The sequence below is a fragment of the Diplotaxodon limnothrissa genome, linkage group LG17 (assembly GCF_057381915.1).
Source record: "Diplotaxodon limnothrissa isolate DT_005_m linkage group LG17, D_limnothrissa_male_GT1.1, whole genome shotgun sequence".
Taxonomy (NCBI): Eukaryota; Metazoa; Chordata; class Actinopteri; order Cichliformes; family Cichlidae; genus Diplotaxodon; species Diplotaxodon limnothrissa.
The window spans coordinates 21,190,733-21,206,336 of NC_140612.1; the positions used below are offsets into that span (position 1 = coordinate 21,190,733).

General features: G+C 40.7%; 1 protein-coding gene across 1 annotated transcript; it reads left to right on the top strand.

Annotated features, from left to right (window-relative positions):
* Positions 1 to 385: 385 nt before the first annotated feature.
* Positions 386 to 11,001, top strand: LOC146614954 (tetraspanin-8-like). Its single transcript, XM_085375741.1, has 8 exons — positions 386 to 442; positions 7,214 to 7,276; positions 7,810 to 7,929; positions 8,281 to 8,355; positions 8,433 to 8,528; positions 10,148 to 10,285; positions 10,445 to 10,528; positions 10,927 to 11,001. Exons 1-8 carry the CDS (start codon positions 386 to 388, stop codon positions 10,999 to 11,001), a joined length of 708 nt encoding a protein of 235 aa, XP_085231867.1.
* Positions 11,002 to 15,604: the final 4,603 nt, after the last annotated feature.

Below are 15,604 nucleotides of genomic sequence, written 5' to 3' on the forward strand. Positions count from 1 at the left end.
AACTTACGGATGAAGTGAAACAGTTTGTTTATCCTCCTTTATCCTAGTTGTTGAAGTATCATTCAGATTCTCGTCTCAGCCGAGCAGTGAGTTTAAACATGAGCTCTTTCCATATGTTGATCTTAATTTTATCTGATTATAGTAAACTGGTGGGGGAAAAAACGAGGGAATCCTGCAGGGAAAATGAAAATATAAAAAAAAAAAGAGGAAAAGAGAGAGGAGATGTGGAAGCAGGAGGAGGAGGGTGCAGTGAGGGACACACCCTGAATGGGTGGAAACAGTAGAGCAGGCTCGTGTGTTTACTGATCTGACAGACTGTGTGTTCACTGTGCAGGAAGCTCGAGTCCTCTGAAGCAGGCGGTCGACGTGAATCGAGGGAAAAACCATGGCTGTTAACAAGTGTATCAAATACCTTCTCTTCTTCTTCAACCTTCTTTTTTGGGTGAGTATTTAAGACAACTTGAGTTCTTACAGTTTATTCACAGGTGATGGATTGGGCAGGTGTTTGCAGGTGGCGTCTGAGTTTTTGAGGCTGTTCAACAGATTTCAACTGAGTCTGATTTAAAAGTTTGCAAACCTGCCGGTTTTATTTGATTTGTGTTTGAAGCATTCAGTTTGTTTAATTTGGGCCTCGTCCCTAAATCAGTTTGACAACTGGCACAGTAGGTGTGGCATGCTGGTTTAGGAAGCTGTGATGCAACTTTCAATACTAAAGTTATTATTTATCTATTTATTTATTTCCAATATATTTCTACTTTTTCTAACTTGATTAAGATTTTTCTTAAATTTGGTCTCTTTAACCCCCAGTCTTTCCCTTTTCTGCATTCTTTGTGTGTCCTGACCTCCCTCTGTCTTTCCATCAATTGAGTAAAACTGGTTGTATCAGATTTTTCTGGCTTCACAAACAGGTATTTGTTCAGTTTCTGGGCATGGCTGTCCCCTCCGCCCCTGAGTTGAGCAATTCAGCATGATGGCGCTCCCTGGATGTTTTTGTTTTTTTGTTTGTTTTTAAACATCGCTGTTTGTAGGTCTTTGGAGGTTCACTGAAGTCTTTCTAAAAAGCACTGTTTGCATATTTTCTAAGCAATGTTTGCTCCATCCCACAGATTCTGTGCTGCTAGGAGCCCAACATGTAGCTTGACTGAGTAATTTTTGTTGTTGCTCAACACCAACCTGGTGGTGGCAGGAAACATACATTATCTCTTTTTTTTGTAGGCGGAACAATGGAAGGCCTTTATCAGCTTTGGAGCTGAAGTATTTGAGTTGCCGCTCCCACTAAAAACTTTAAAGACTTTAAGAGCACGTATTTGTGCAAGGCAAGAGTTTGTTTTCCCCGTCAGAGCCAAAACTACAAACGCTGGTGTGCTGGAAACGTAAATCTTAGTCTGACTTCACATGTAATTGTGAAGTTTTTCCCCAACAAGCGAATTGTGCTGTTAGTCAATGAGAACAGCACAAATAACCATAATTTTTCAACCATGACGTGATCAAGATTTACAAAACAGACTTTTTCTTCAGCATCACCATGCAGATAAACCCAGCAGTAAACTGTTCACGGAAGTCTGGTCAAAAACTCAGGTTTCCTATAAACGTTTTCAGGCCTCGAAGTCTTTTTGAAACCACAGCTGTCACCACCTGGTGGCCTTCAGAGAGAATCCAGATCTAAAAAACTTCTTCAGTGACTTCAATGGCTAAGCCATGTTTTTATTTTTTAAACTGGTCTTTGTTTGACAATGAAAGCCAAGGCTGTTGACAATTTAATTTTATCGTCAGTTTGAAGATCAGGCAGATTAAACTGTGTGAAATAAATGACTGCAAGTCTTATTGTCTTCTGAGTCACTTCAGGTGTGTCAGCAGACCGTAGTTTCAGTGAAATCTGTGGGTTTTTAGATTATGGTGTAAGATGATGAACACTGCTCATAAAGCTGGCTTCATATGCTGTACATGATCTGCACTTGTATCCGTCTGGCCAGCCCGTTCTCACTCCCGGGGCGTACCATACCGAGGTTTTGTTGCGTCCCGCGGTGTTCCTGAGGAACGCAAAGGTTATCTTCCGCGTTCTTATGGTACGCGTCGGGTTGTGGGTGAAATCCAGTGGAAGGACAGTCCCGTGGTAATACACGTTCCAGCCCTATTCTTAACCTTAACCAGCACAGAAATGACATAAAATTGTGTTTTCCAAAGCGTTTTTAAGAAAATGAACGAACATGTGTAGATTGAGTCCAAGCGGTTCTTGTGTTTTCTCATTTTTACAATCTCGTCATTTAGGAACGTGTTGGGTATCCGAAAGCGTAAAATGTTGGCGATTTGTCACCTAGCGTAAAATATTACGCGTAAGGAGTAAGAACGTGTTGGTCTGGCCGAGTGGCCCAGTTATGAAGTCATTTCTGTCGTTACAGCCTGACGAGTCGGATACGTCATTGTCTTTGGAGCACAGCCAGTCAGAACAAGCAGAAGCATGTTATCATGTTCATCTCGTGTGTGTGTGTGTGTGTGTGTGTGTGTGTGTTTGCTCGCAGGTTTAAACGTTATTCGGTCATAAACTCATGCATGTAGCTTCTGGCATTTTGTAATCCTCATCAAGCAGTGCGTCCTGTTTGAAAGGTTTCCTCCTGCAGCCTGCTGTGGTTATTTTCAGGTCTTCTCTCAGATTCCCAGAACTGAAGTCAAATCGATCCCAACTTAATTACAGCCACTCAGCGGACGTGATGTGTTTACCTAATGATGGTGGCGAGGGTTGAGCAGGCCTCTTATTTTCTGTGGAGCTCGTTTAATGCTGGTTTTCATATTGTGCTCTGCTGAGAAACATCAAAGAAAGATCCTCTTTCACCACCTATCTGCTCAAACACAACTCCGCCTTGTCCTTCAAGGAACTTTTAAGGTCTTTCTGTACAGCACTCAGCCACAGAAACCACTGCAGACCAGCCCTCAGGAAGCATTACTGCAGCACTCAGCACCGACCAGAGGCACAGAGCCGAGTGGCATTAGTGTTGAGCTTTATCAATGTTTTATGTATTTTTCATAACAAAGAGGACGCTTGTATACATTATTATTAAAGCAGCTGTCAGTAAACCTGCTGCTAGAACTGAATATTTCAAAGGAAATCTAATAAGCCAGCCGTGGATAATGGTGAAGTGAGGCACAGATATGGTACCACAAAATGGGTGACCACTCTCCTTTGGGTTTTTTTTTTTCCATCTTATAGATTGAATAAGGTAAAAAAATGATTAGATGATGATGAGATTTAGAACATCCTGAATGACCACAGAGACGAACTAGAGGAAGATCCAAATGCAAAACGGCCACACAGCTGGCTCTCCCCTGGGTTCTGTGTCTGTGAGGCCTGTTTTGTGTCCTTCCTCTATTATCCTTGCCACCAATCCAGCTGATTCTCTGTGAGCACTTTCTGAATTTAATTTAATTGAGTTCAGAGACAACATTTGTACAAATCAGTCCAAGTGTCACCTTTTGTTGGGATGTTTGAACAAGTAAAAAAGAGGAACTGTACTGTGTCATTTTAAAATGTTGCTTCCTTGTTTATGTGAAGAGCTTCATTATTTCCTGAATAATAATAATAATAATAATAATAAAAAAACTTAAATAACTGGAAGTTTGGGTGGGTTACCATCGGATATGACTTGACAGTCCACTTAAAGCAGTGTCTCGGAGACCTCACTGAGGGAGGCGTTTACAGTTTCGGTGGTCACATGGCATTGCAAAGCTCTGTGGTTACTAGTAGCCACACTGCAGTGTGTGTGTGTGTTGTGAAATGACGATGAGTCTCCAACTGTGAATCAGTGCTAAGGAATTAACCACCCTCATTCCTTGCTTTTGGGAACATGCCCAATCATGACGTACTCACTGGTTTTACTCCTGATTTAACCATCTAAATTCTTTTAGTCGGAGTCGATTAAATACCAAACGATTACTGTAGACTAAATCTAAAGTGTAGAAGTCTGTCATGTTTTTACTGATGAGTTGCTCCACATGGTTTATTCTTCTTGTCTTTGACATTGAGAAATGTGTTCACATGTCTCTCTTCTCTTCCTCCCACGCGTTGACATTTTGTCATGCTTTTATGAGAAACAACTTCTGATTTGCGGACTTCCAAATTCCTCTCACCTTTCTGCGTAACATAATTACTCTAGGTGGATCTTGTTTGTCTAGAATATGTTTGACTCGTTTTTCTTCAGTGACAAAAATGTCAGTACATAGATCCAGCACGTATCAATTTGATATGATACCGACGTTTGTATTTGTTTTTTCTATAATATTCAGCACTAATAGTCTGAGGTCAAGATTAACCTGTGTGCATGCGCCCTGTCACTGGGATCTCTAATCTTAATCTTTGTTGGGTTTTTCCCGTTGTGGTGGAGTAATGGTAAATAATTAACAGGCAACGTTACCCTTGAAAGACACTTAAAGGTTAAGTTGTGCATGTCGTGAAATTACTCATAAAAAGGACAAAACTGTGTGACGACAACAACACGTGAACAGACTTCAGTGGTTTCCCATTACATTAACAGAGCTAAGAGGGCCCCACGTGTCTGCCTCTGTGGGTTGTGGTTAAAAAGGTTTTAAATCAGAATCTGAGTACTTTATTAATCCCTGAGGAAATCGTGTGGTAAATGTGAGAAAGAATAAGTTGGGATGAATTCCTGACGTAGTTTATAGTTCATATAGGCTTCGGCCTTTATTTCCGCTGCTCCCTGGGGCGGGTTTGTCTCTGATAGCATGTTGCTCTGCAGGTTTTCTCCTAACAGAAAGTCTCTCTGCGTGTATGTGCTGTGATGATCCCCTGCAACCGTTGCCAACGCCTCCCAAAGAAAACAATGACTTTGTTTGGGTGTGTTGTTCCACTGATAAAGCAGGTGAAACACTCCTGTGCTGCACGCCCACTCACCTGACAAAGGACGGTTCCCAGTTATCGGTACTGATTTGCACACACTCTCCTGGAAGTTGTGAGACCCAGAACCAAATGTCTGACTCTGCAGGTGGGACACGTCTGTGTTTTTGGCCTCTATTCGTTCTTTACTACATGAGGGCAGATGTCTCAACAGCAAATGTAGAGTCCAAAAACTGAGTTTTGTTATGTTTCACCTCGGGCAGTATCGCCATCAGCAGGGTTTTGTTTGTTGTTAAACCAGACTGAACGTCACTTTGCTGTAATCTGCCCAAAAGATGTCTACGACTTGTTTGTGTGTGATATCGAGGACGATTGAAAGCACGGGAAATGACACAGAGCGTTTTTTTTTTTTGTTTTTTTTTTTTTTTTTTTTTTTTTTTTTGGGGGGGGGGGTTTGAGGAGCTCCGACTTGTTTTAATTCTGCATATGTTATGAGTTTGTCATTTTTGTTAATCTCATAATGATCTGTACAGCTTTCCTCTGTGCACTTGGTCAAGACTTCTCCCGTCACAGATTTTCAAACAAAATGATTTTAAAAGGGGAAAGCAGCAGCCCAAATCTGACAAAACTGTAAACCTTCTCAAGCTTTCACTGCTTCTAATCACCAGTTTTACTTTTTAAGTGAATTAAATGACTTTGTGTGTCAATATGCAGGGGTTACAGCTAAAATGCTTTATGAGTGGGAATATGAGAATATTTTAAATGCTCAAACACTTTTCAGTATAGAAAATGTTTGTGCAGAAAAGGTTTCCCCATAAAGAACTTGAAGTGTGTGTCCTTCCTGCCGTTATGACCTTTTTAATGACTTTGTTCTTAGAAATGAGCACGCCCCTCCGACTTCATCTGAAAGTCCATCTTTTTTCTTTTAAATCTAATTGTAGCCACAAGGAGAAAACAACCTCAATGTGTTTTTCAGTGTACAAAATGTACTATAGGAAACAGACGATCTAGGAAGTCAATGCTATGCTGCTGCTTAACATTCCTGTGATTGACTAGGAACCTGACCCTGCTGTATATCTGTGACCTTTTTAATCACGGAAATCTACTTTCCCCCAGCTGGGCATGTTTTCGAGGAACTGACCCAGAACACGTGCACAGGGAAAGAGCTGACTGTAACTTTAAATCACTAATTGTGACCTTTTTAAAGTTAACCAGGGTTTTACTTTTAGAGATATTTGAGCAATGTTTGTTCCAGCCGCCTAAATCCTAGACACAGTCCACACAGATCAGTACCAGGGAGATAACACTACTAGCTGTTATCTCAGGTGCAGTTTGAGGTGTTGCATCCTGAAAAAAAAATAAAAATACACACACACACACACACACCTCTTTTGTTGGAGTGTAAAAGGGTTTTTTCATTCCTTTTTGCTCAGTCCCATCTCCCTGTTCTTCAGTTAGAAATATGTGGTTGGCGGCGAACGTTATCAAACTAACCAGACAGATGTGGCTTAATTTGGTTCACAGCTGTGACAATCTCTGCTTACTTATGCACATGTGATCAGGACCTCACATAAAAAACTCTGGAAACATGAGAAGTGTCAGATTTATTTATTTATTTGGGGGGGCGGCAGCTCAAAGTAAGCTGGATGTGACAAAGGATCTTATGGTAACTGGTAGATGTTTTGGTAACCCTAGTCAAACCATTTATTGATTTTTATTTATTTGGACTCTGTCCCTCTATTCCTTCTGTAAGTGTTCTCTTATGATTTTTATCAAATGTATTTTAAATGTATTAATCTTATTCTAATCAGTATGATTGATGAAAATAAAGGACAATGTTGTAATTTTTACTTTAACATGATTAGGCAGTGCTGTGTCATGTCTAAATGTGATGCTGCTGCATAGCTTTGACTCTCATTACTGGAGGACATTGATAATGGCAGAATCAGAAAATCAAAATTAAAACATTAAAAGGTAGATATTAAAAAAAATAATAATTTTTTTTCGTCATTTGCACCAAAATAAGCAATTTCAGCAACACTACACAAACAATCTTGTATTTACAAGAAAGTCACCTTTGAGTAGATGTGTCCATTTTATTCCTGCTGGTAATTGTCTGCCCCATGTTAAATATTATCATGTGTATATACCTGGAAATATTGCCATGCATTACAAATTCTGAAAACTTTTCTTTCCCCTGACTTGGATGTTAAAGGTAAGCTTTAGAGCTTTTTCCTCCAGGGAGGATTGAAGTGCTTGTTAAATGTCACAATGTCTATTTTGTTATTGCAGAGTTTCACCACCAGATGTCGCCAGATTCTGTAAAATTGGCTCATTCGGTTAATCTCCATCTTCTTCTCCCTCCAGCTGAGCGGTTGCCTCATCCTAGCCGTCTCCATCTACCTGAGAGTCAGCAAGGGTGGAAACCAGGTGAGCCAGTGATGGACTTTAAAGAGACTGCAGTATTGCATAGATGAGCACAGAAGTGCATGTTCTAAGGCTTTGTGCAGGCGATGGTGTAGTATAGTGGTGTGACAGTGGGTCTCTTCAATGGATTCCAGATGATGTGTGGACCTCTCATACAAGAATAAGTCTTTACTGTGTTTATATCATCTGTGGTAACACTCAAAAGGTGACTTTGTTTCATTCTTCAGGGAGAATATGTGGTAAATAAAACTTACTGTGATTCCAGCTTTGCCTTCAGAGCTTTATGTATCGCATCAGAGCTACTCTCATGGTCAGCAACCAGGACCAGTCATCTGAAACGTGCACTCACTTCACATTGCCTTTATCCTTGTGTATTTTTCCATCTGTCACTCAGACATTTATCACATTTTCTCTGATCACACGTAAACTATTCCATAAAGACAAACTTCAACATCCTCTCTAACACATATAGGTGCTTTTAAAACTTTAGATCAACCTTTGACTTTGCCTTTGACTTCCACCTCATCTGTCCACAGATCACCGATCAGTACTTCCCTGCAGTCAACCTGATGATTGCCATCGGCACGATCATCATGGTTCTCGGCTTCCTGGGCTGCTGTGGAGCCTACAGAGAGAGCCGCTGCATGTTGCTGCTGGTGAGCATCACATTTTGATTATTTTGGGAATGTTTTTGGAGGGAGGCGAAGCAAAACACATTACTTAGTTAATGAAACCTACACTGAGGGATTGTACCGACACACATACCTGATGTTCAGTAACTGAAACTTTTGCCAACTGCTGGTGGGTTTCTATCTATGTTGAAGTTATTTCAGCTAAGTTGTAAGATTAAAAAACTGAAATATGTTGGTTTGTTACTATGACACAAATGTTTTTGTCGATTAAAAAGATGTGTGAACTTTAGGTGGACAGAACACACATTTTGCTTAACTTTTCGCCTCAGCAAGTCTTACAAAAATTGTTGATCTATATCATGTGTGTTCCCTCAGTTCTTCATCTTCCTTCTCATCATCTTCATCCTCCTGGTGGCAGCAGGCATCGCAGGAGCTGTGAGCCAGAATAAGGTAAAAATAGCGACTATGTGACTACTTAATTTTATTTTTGATGAGGCTCAAACGTCAAGTTGCGTTTCTGTTTGCAGATGGAAGACTGGGTGAACAAGCAGTTGAAAGATATGTTGCCACTTGCAAAACAACCTGACACGGTGAAAAGTGACCTGAAGAATCTGCAGAAAGATGTAACTAACACACACAGTTTTTCTTCAGTAATACAGAAAGACTTTCCTAGACGCAGTCAATCAGATACACGAGTTAACCTAAATCTTGAAACACACTTGTGGTATTTGAATGTGCTGGTATTATACAGGGTATCTCATTGTATTTACATTTCCTGAAGCCCAACATGTAACTCAAAAATGAATAACCAGTTGCCTGCTGCTCACACATGACCAGGGGGAATAAACTAAAATGCTGGGACATCAAATTTAAGATGAACTGCGCCTGAATACAGATCTACACGTCATGAGATTGACTGTGCATACTGCACACATCCACCAGAGGGCACTGTGCATTCAACTGCCTGCAAGTCTGTCAGTGGTATGATGCAATGTAAATACATGGTGACAAATGTCAGTTTCCCAACCCTGAGGCATCTCTATGAGGTCTTGAACATCCCACGGAGCACTATTCAAGTGATCATTCAGAAATGGAAGGAGTATGGCACAACTGTAAACCTACCAAGACAAGGCCGTCCACCTAAACTCACAGGCCGAACAAGGAGAGCGCTGATCAGAAATGCAGCCAAGAGGCCCATGGTGACTCTGGATGAGCTGCAGAGATCTACAGCTCAGATGGGGGAATCTGTCCATAGGACAACTATTAGTCGTGCACTGCACAAAGTTGGCCTTTATGGAAGAGTGGCAAGAAGAAAGCCATTGTTAACAGAAAACCATAAGAAGTCCCGTTTGCAGTTTACCACAAGCCATGTGGGGACACGGCAAACATGTGGAAGAAGGTGCTCTGGTCAGATGAGACCAAAATGGAACTTTTTGGCCAAAATGCAAAACGCTATGTGTGGCGGAAAACTAACACTGCACATCACTCTGAACACACCATCCCCACTGTCAAATATGGTGGTGGCAGCATCATGCTCTGGGGGTGCTTCTCTTCAGCAGGGACAGGGAAGCTGGTCAGAGTTGATGGGAAGATGGATGGAGCCAAAAAAAGGGCAATCTTGGGAGAAAACCTCTTGGAGTCTGCAAAAGACTTGAGACTGACCCTAAACATAAAGCCAGGGCAACAATGGAATGGTTTAAAACAAAACATATCCATGTGTTAGAATGGCCCAGTCAAAGTCCAGATCTAAATCCAATCGAGAATCTGTGGCAAGATCTGAAAACTGCTGTTCACAAACGCTGTCCATCTAATCTGACTGAGCTGGAGCTGTTTTGCAAAGAAGAATGGGCAAAGATTTCAGTCTCTACATGTGCAAAGCTGGTAGAGACATACCCTAAAAGACTGGCAGCTGTAATTGCAGCAAAAGGTGGTTCTAGTATTGACTCAGGGGGCTGAATAATTACGCACACCCCACTTTTCAGTTATTTATTTGTAAAAAATGTTTGGACTCATGTATGATTTTTGTTCCACTTCTCACGTGTGCACCACTTTGTGTTGGTCTTTCACGTGGAATTCCAATAAAATTGATTCTTGTTTGTGGCTGTAATGTGACAAAATGTGGAAAAGATCAAGGGGGCCAAATACTTTTGGAAAGCCTCTGTATTGTGACAGGCTGAACAGCAATAAGGGCTTTACTAGAACTATTACACTAGTTCCAATCCTATTTGTATTTTCTTCCCAGCTCAAGTGTTGTGGTCTTGTGAACGGAAAGACAGACTGGTCTCCAGATCCATTCCCAGAATCCTGTCGCTGCAACGTCACCAACAGTCCCACCCCTGTCCCCGGTGCTGAGTGTGGCTCAGAAGGTTACTACAGCACGGTAAGGCTGTGACTGCTGAACACTGGATTGAGCATCCCAGCAGGAATCTGATTTCACTTTATATCTGAACAAGAAATCCACACTCTTACTTTACTCTCATCGCTGAGACACAGTTAAATGAACCATAATAACCCACGCTGCTCTGCTCTCACCCTGCAGCCCTGCTCCACCCGAATCGTCAACCTGATGAAGGAGAATATGGTGATAGTGCTGGGAATTGCCTTCGGCATCGCCATCCTGCTGGTGAGCTGACACATACAGTCACCACATCACTTCAGGGGACATTTGAGTTCACTCGATAAAAAGTCATACTCTAATTTTTAAGTTTTTTTTTTTTTCTCTTGATAGAAAAATTGTAGAACATGCAAAAAGCAGATTAATTAATTAATTGGCATTAAGTCAATTTTATTTATATAGCGCCAAATCACAAAAACAGTTGCCTGGGGGTGCCTGATTCCTCTTGTAGAACCAGGTTTAGGGAGCGCCAGCTGTCTGCTGCGACCAGCTGGGGGTGAGGGGGAAGGGGATGGGGCAAAAGACCCGCCATGTGGAAGAGACCCAAAGATTAACAATTACCATTTTTATATTTTCTTTTGTCTTATTTTATTAAAGTTTTAATGAGTCATTTGTTGTTCCTGCAGATTTTCGGCTTGGCTTTCTCCATGGCTCTCTACTGTCAGATCAGCAAGAAGGACGGACCTACCACCAACGCCTGAGGCACCATCATCTCTGCCCAAATGTAACCACAATATATCCTCTGCTAATCTAACTCATCCTGTGCTTTCACTGTGAAGAAGCGCACTGAGATTAAAGCCTCTTATACACTAGTATGGAGTCCCAATGGTTACCAAAAAATACACTCTATATAATCTGTATTTTGTGTAAAAGGCATTATGTTACCTGAAATGATAAAATAGTTTGTGTCTGAGAAGCGGGCAGCTTTAGAAATTACCCAGTAAATGCAAAGTAAATAACTGTAATATAATTAACTGGTGTTGATTTAGAATTTCCCAAACCTTTAACTGTTATGAGTATGTTGGTTATGATTTGATTGTGTATTTGACGATGTACGGAAGCCAATTTAAGCCAAAAATATTTAGTCAATAGCCAAGTTGGTGCACAAAATAAAAATTAGTTTCTCATGTTCTCTTAAAAGTGACTTTTTGCTTGTTTGTCACATTTCCTTTTTTTTTTTTTTTTTTTTTAACTTTTGAAAATGTCAATCTGGTTTATATGGTTTATTTTATTTTTTTTAAGGTAAGTGTATAGTCTGGATTTTTCATTTTAGTTTTTGTCTGTTTTTTTATAATCATATTTCTGGTTGTAACTGGCTTCCATATTATTTATATTCTTTTGTGTGTGTTTGTTTGGTTTTTTTTTTTTTTGGTTTTTTTGTTTGTTTTTTTTTTGAAAATTATTGCAAAGACAATCCTCAGGAAGTTGAAATTGTTCTAACATACCTCTCAGTAAATCTCGCACTCAATCATGGTTATTATTGATATAAAAGTTGTTTCTTCTTTCTCCTGTTAAAAAACTTTCACTGGGTAATAAGGCATGGTGGGATTTAGGTTTGGTTTTTTTTTTTGTTTTTTTTGTTTTTTGCGCGGGGGGTGTCTTGTTTGTTTTTATATCAAATGTCAAGCTTCTCAAGTGTTCCAACATTTGCTTAATTTGCTTCATTTATTTTGTAGTCCATTTTAGGAAAGACGTTTAAAAAAACAAAACAAAAATAAATTCAGCCAACTAAATAAAACTTTCACGTATCCCATAATTATTAAGAAAAACTGAATCCCGAGAATTTACAAGTTTTTGTTTTCCCATGGAAGCATGAACGTCAAAAAAAAATGTGATTGATTTTTTTTTTTTTTTAAACCAAAGATTAATGTCCTCAGGCCTGAGGATGCTCAGTGTTTGCCTGGATGAATCTGCTTTGTTCCTGATGCTGTTTAAAGTGGTTTTAATCACTATATCACCTGTCAAACACAATTTAAAATAAATAACAATTTAAACAAATCAAGAAGGGAAATTCAGATTGAAGATAAATGTTCTTCTCATGGGCCATATACAATCTAACCAAAGGTAAGTTTGTTTGTTTTTTGTTTTATTTTTTATTTTTGTCATGAGTTTGAGTTTTATGGTAGTACCAGCTGATTTGCTTTAATTGTATTCAAGAAATGCAGAACATTTTACTGTGACAGGAAGTGGCCTGTTTCCGCACACTGCTCACATTTCCTTCCTTCACTTCCTTCTCATTATAATTGCAAGGAACAGAAACCTTCCTAATGTGTTTTTACTTTTACTCACTCTAATCAACTATCAGATGGGGAGATCAAAGTGAGTTAATGATGGACTTGATCTGAGAAAGAAAATTCTAATATATTAAACCATTTTTATTAATATCATTATGGAGTTGTCACATTTTTGTGTTTATAAACACAATTTATAAAAAATGTAACAATAGAAATGACATTTAGAATTCCAAGTGGATATCACATAGATTCTGGTTACTCCCAATAATTCTGAAATCGGATAAAGAAAAATCTACCTTTGTACATGGACAGAAACAGGACTTTTAAACCCAAAATAAATTAAGTTGTGGAATGCATTTCCAAAGCTTGATGCCTTAACTATTTACCCAATAAAGACAAAATCGGACAACCTTCCCTGTGAGTTCTGACACCTCAGTATATAGAAACATTTGTTTATTTAGCTGCATGTTCCATGCGAAATGATGTGATAGCTCTGTTTAGCTTAGCAATTCAGTTATACTTGTATAGTGGCAAATCACAACAGCAGTCGCTTCAATGTGCTGTGTTGTAAGTTAAAGACTAGGAATGGGAATCGACGAGAACCGTTCCTAGTAGTCAAATTCCTTGGAATCGTTAGTCTGTTTGCCTATCGGTACTGCTTATTGGTTCTTGTACTTGCGCTGCTATCAGCTGATTTCAGTTATCGAGGGAGGAAAATAGCAGGATAGTTTATAGCTGTAGCTCAGGTGGCAGAGCAGGTCAGCCACTAATCAGAAGGTCGGTGATTCAATCCCAGGCTACCTCCTGGCTGCATGCCAATTATCCTTGGGCAAGATACTAACCCCGTGTTTGCCTACTGGTGGTGGTCAGAGGGCCCGGTGGCGCCAGTGTCCGGCAGCCTCGCCTCTGTCAGTGCGCCCCAGGGCAGCTTTGGCTACAACGTAGCTTGCCATCGCCAGTGTGTGAATGGGTGAATGACTGAATGTAGTGTGAAGCGCTTTGGGGTCCTTAGGGACTAGAAAAGCGCTATACAAATGCAGGTCATTTACCATAGCATGGATGTGGACCTTACTTTTATTTTTATTGCACAAAAGGACAAGAGCATAATGTTGAACTGCAAACTGCATCCAATGACAGAAACAACGGCATTATTCTGCTAACTAACACTTTCAACTATTTTTCTCCCTGGAGTAATTAAATAGCGTAGTGCATTACTTTTAATAAATGTGTTCTGTGTAATATCTGTAACCGGAAGGTCGCCGGTTCGATCCCTGGGCTCTCTGTCCTGGTCGTTGTGTCCTTGGGCAAGACACTTTACCCTACCGCCTACTGGTGTTGGCCAGAGGGGCCGATGGCGCGATATGACAGCCTCGCTTCTGTCAGTCTGCCCCAGGGCAGCTGTGGCTACAACTGTAGCTGCCTCCACCAGTGTGTGAATGTGAGAGTGAATGAATAGTGGTATTGTGAAGCGCTTTGGGTGCCTTGAAAAGCGCTATATAAATCCAATCTATTATTATTATTATTATTACATTACTTTTTTGAGTAATGACCCAACACTGAGGAAATGCATCCAAATGACAATGACAATGTGCAATGACAATAAAGTTGAATTCTAATTCTAATTCTAATCCTAATTTGCACAAATGTAATGTTTGATATGCTGCTTAGTAATGGTGGTAACGCTCAAAGCGGAGCGGGCAAGAACCCAATGAGAATCAATAAGAGAACTGATAAGGAATCGAATCCTTAAGTGATATCGGTAAAAAGGTATCAGAGTCGTTAAATTCATCTAAATTCCCATCCCTAGTAAAGTAATAACAATAATACATAGAAAATCCCGACAAATATATGATGCCCTGTGAGCAAGTGTTTTTTGAGAATTAAAGTACCATCAAGAAGAAACTTCCAGCAGAACTAGGCACCTTAAATAACTTAACTCGTACCTCGGGAAGGATGGGGTTTGTGGGTGCCTTTTTAGGTGATGAAGTTTAAAGTTAAATATTGGATTAACTTCATACAGCATTTGGTTACTGTTTAAATTACGGAACTTACTTTTCAGGCAGATCTTCAGTAGGATTATGTTAACATAACTTAAAGATAACGAGTTAAAATTTTGTTTTCATGTTACTTCAGCTCATTACTGTTTTCTGGAGACCCGTGAAGGTTTTACTTTAACTTAACTGTAGAGAGCAGAGGTGATGCTCGAGTCTGTTGGAAGCTCTGGACACATCACATATAGCAGAGCTGGACACACTGGCTTTATGCTAGCTAATTTAACTAATGTTAACCTTCAAAATATATGATGCTAGTGGACCATTTAACGCTCATGCACCTCCTGAAGCTCCATTGTTCCACTGAAGGAAAAAGCACCCCAGATTAGTGATGTGCAAATCATGAAAAGTTAAGTGATTCTCAATACTCGAGAATCACTTTACTGACTCGTGAATCATGTTTCACACCCCAACTGACTCACTGACTCATCCCTGTTGCTGACTAATTTTATTAGTAGAAATATATCTAGCTTACCATTAAAATTGTGGGGAAAAAACAACAGCAAGTTTCTTAACAAAAACATTTCTGCTCTGAACTGGAAGAAAAAACCCTCCTTTCCTGAGCTAAATCGTAGCATAAACAAATAACTCTTGGCCTATCTCCACCCACCACCACTTCCCCTGCCGGTGGCGGACTCCCTCAGGTGTCGGTGTGTTGGTGGTTCTTTGTGTCTGGGGGTGGGCGTCCGGGTACACACCGGCTCACTCCTTGGCGGCCGCTTGTCGGGGCCTGGGGCCTGGGGCTCGCTCGGGCCCCTTTGGAGGTGGGGTGCCCCCGGCCTCTCGGCCTGGGGCTCGGTCACTCAGGCACAGCTGGGGGCCGGCGGAGCTCACGGGCGCGTCACTGCAACTCCCCCTGACTTCTGCTCCGCGGCTGCTGGGCGAGCCCTCATCTGGGACTCTCCTCAGCTCTTACTGGAACAGTGGCGCGGCTGCCCCTCTGTTGGTCTTCCATGGTCTCTTGTGTTCTGGGGGCCTCTGGATGTCTGGAGTTTTGATCTCCTCCATACCCGCTTCAC

Bases quoted from the DNA above. Each gene is read 5' to 3' on its own strand.
- LOC146614954 (XM_085375741.1), top strand. From the start codon at position 386: ATGGCTGTTAACAAGTGTATCAAATACCTTCTCTTCTTCTTCAACCTT. The intron at 7,277-7,809 runs GTGAGCCAGTGA...ATCTGTCCACAG, and splicing joins TCAGCAAGGGTGGAAACCAG to ATCACCGATCAGTACTTCCC. The intron at 10,286-10,444 runs GTAAGGCTGTGA...CTCACCCTGCAG, and splicing joins CAGAAGGTTACTACAGCACG to CCCTGCTCCACCCGAATCGT.